Source organism: Morone saxatilis, unplaced genomic scaffold (assembly GCF_004916995.1).
Source record: "Morone saxatilis isolate NCDOM2014 unplaced genomic scaffold, NCSU_SB_2.0 Contig8, whole genome shotgun sequence".
Lineage (NCBI taxonomy): Eukaryota > Metazoa > Chordata > Actinopteri > Moronidae > Morone > Morone saxatilis.
The window spans coordinates 27,289,324-27,291,495 of NW_023340257.1; the positions used below are offsets into that span (position 1 = coordinate 27,289,324).

A 2,172-nucleotide genomic window follows, 5' to 3' on the forward strand; every position below is an offset into this window, starting at 1 on the left:
TCAGTCAGAGTTCCCAGTGGAGAACTTGTTTTAAACCCCACATTGTCCTGAAATTGTCCAGAATTCAGGATTTACTGACACTGAAGCTGCAGTAACTGCAGCCAAAGCTCAGAGACAGCGAGGGAGAGCGCAGTGACTGCACTTACTGCAGTTTGGTTTTTGGTTGGATTTTGTAGTTACTGCAGTTTACAATCGATAGAGCGAGACAGAACTAGGGCAGTATACACCAGCTCCATAACTAACTAAATTAGTTTGAATTGAGGGGACATGAGGGAGAGAAAAATACTAAACAAGTTTTATTTAATAAACTCACCTGATAACGATCTCTCTCTCTCTTGTCCTGCAGTAAGCCGAAGCCTCAGACCGATACCGGAGTGTTTCCCGGCAGTCTGATCAGCCGCTGTCGAGTCTGTATGAAGCAACTGTAAACACTGAATACTGATACTACTGATAATACTACTGATAATACTACTGATAATACTACTGATATTACTACTACTGATAATGGTGCTACTTCTGCTCTTGTGTACTCACACCAGCAGTGAAGGTTAAGAGAGATTATTTTATGCTAATGAGCAGTGATGTGTCGCAGTATCGACCAATACAAAGACCTATAAAACGTCTCGTGACTTCAGCTCCTGTAAATCGTCTGAATTTACTTTAAAATTTTGCTGATTACAAACACATTTCAACTTCATAATTAATATATTAAATAGGAGAAAATCCTCATTTTTTATTAGCTGACACCTCTGATCAACAGTTTGATCACTAATCAATGAGATACCATTTATCTCTTCCTGTATTTTCTTGCATCTTCAGAGTTTTGCCGCAATCACTACTTCAACTGTTTCTACTATTACGTACTAATACTAATAAAGGTAACAACGCCTCAGTGTCAAAACTAATTTTACTGTTACCAAAAGTACTAGCAGTAAAATGTTACGAGTATCCAGTAAAAGTACACATTCTGCAGATGTGTTCCTTTTAGAGTAAAAGTACTTCATAAGAGATCAGATTAAACTGCAACCAGCACCTGATGTAATGAGTACGTTTATATTTTAATGTACCTCAAAGTAACAAATAAATGTACTGCAGTAAGAAATAAAGTGGACTCATCTGTAAACTCATCTGACAGAACTGTACTTCTACTATGAGTACCATTAGTTTACTACTTAGTAGTAGTACTCACTCCTACAGAAGCAGTGCAAGAAGCAGGATTACTATTAACACTAAAATAGTAATTCTTAAACTTCTTTTGTAGGAGCAAAAAGACAAGTATAAATCTGAGTACTATAATAGTTACCGTAAATTGATTAGCTCCAGTACTTTGTGCACGACTACTACTACTACAGTACTGTGGTACTTGGTGAACAATACTTAATACATGCCCCAAGTGTTTTTCTCCAGTTAAACAATAATATTTGACAATCTCTAAGTACTACTACTGCTTTTACTACTGTGAGAACTTCTGCTACCATTATATACAAATCTGCTACTGCTCCCACTACTGTCACTAATATGACTAATACTACTATGACTAAGACTGGAGCTGCAGTAACGGCCTCAGCCTGAAGGGGGCGCAGCTGAAACACCATAGAAGCCGCAGTTCCTCAAACAGACACCAGATGGAGCTCCAAGAAAACTTGAAATGAAAGAGAAAAAAACCAAAATATTTCATTTTCTGCATGGCAACAACTCCGATTGGATAACTCTTGCAGCAATGCACTGTGGGAATTGTAGTTGTCTTCTGACACATATTCTTATTAAACTCTGATATTAAACAGTATAGATGTGTTTACAGTCTGACCACATTATCTTTAAATCCTCTTGATGTTGTACATAATCTCATCCTGTAATTGTTAAAGCCGCTGATATATTTGTGATCAATTGGGGTAACATTTTGTTTTTGTGAATATGATTATTATGAATTTAATAAAAGGTTGTTTTACATAAGTCTGTTCAAGTGGTATCTTGTTCTAAAACGTAAAAAGGGTTTAAATCTAGTGCAGGATGCACAGGTTGAAGGACTGTATTTAAACATACAAGGAGTTTTTATCTGACTTTAAAACAGTCTCTATGTGACCTACAGACAGGGCTGGACTGGGACAAAAAATCAGCCCGGGCATTTTGAGCCGAGACCGGCCCACCAGGTATTGATGGAAAGACAATGAA

The 2,172-nt window shown here is 37.2% G+C and overlaps 1 protein-coding gene across 1 annotated transcript in view; it reads left to right on the forward strand.

Annotated features, from left to right (window-relative positions):
- The window catches only part of col4a3 (collagen, type IV, alpha 3), a gene marked incomplete in the record, with an annotated part of 31,896 nt that extends 31,428 nt beyond the window's left edge, over positions 1 to 468 (forward strand). The window contains 1 exon segment of the mRNA XM_035679662.1: positions 347 to 468. Coding sequence (XP_035535555.1) covers positions 347 to 428 — 82 coding nt within the window.
- Between the last annotated feature and the right edge of the window lie 1,704 nt (positions 469 to 2,172).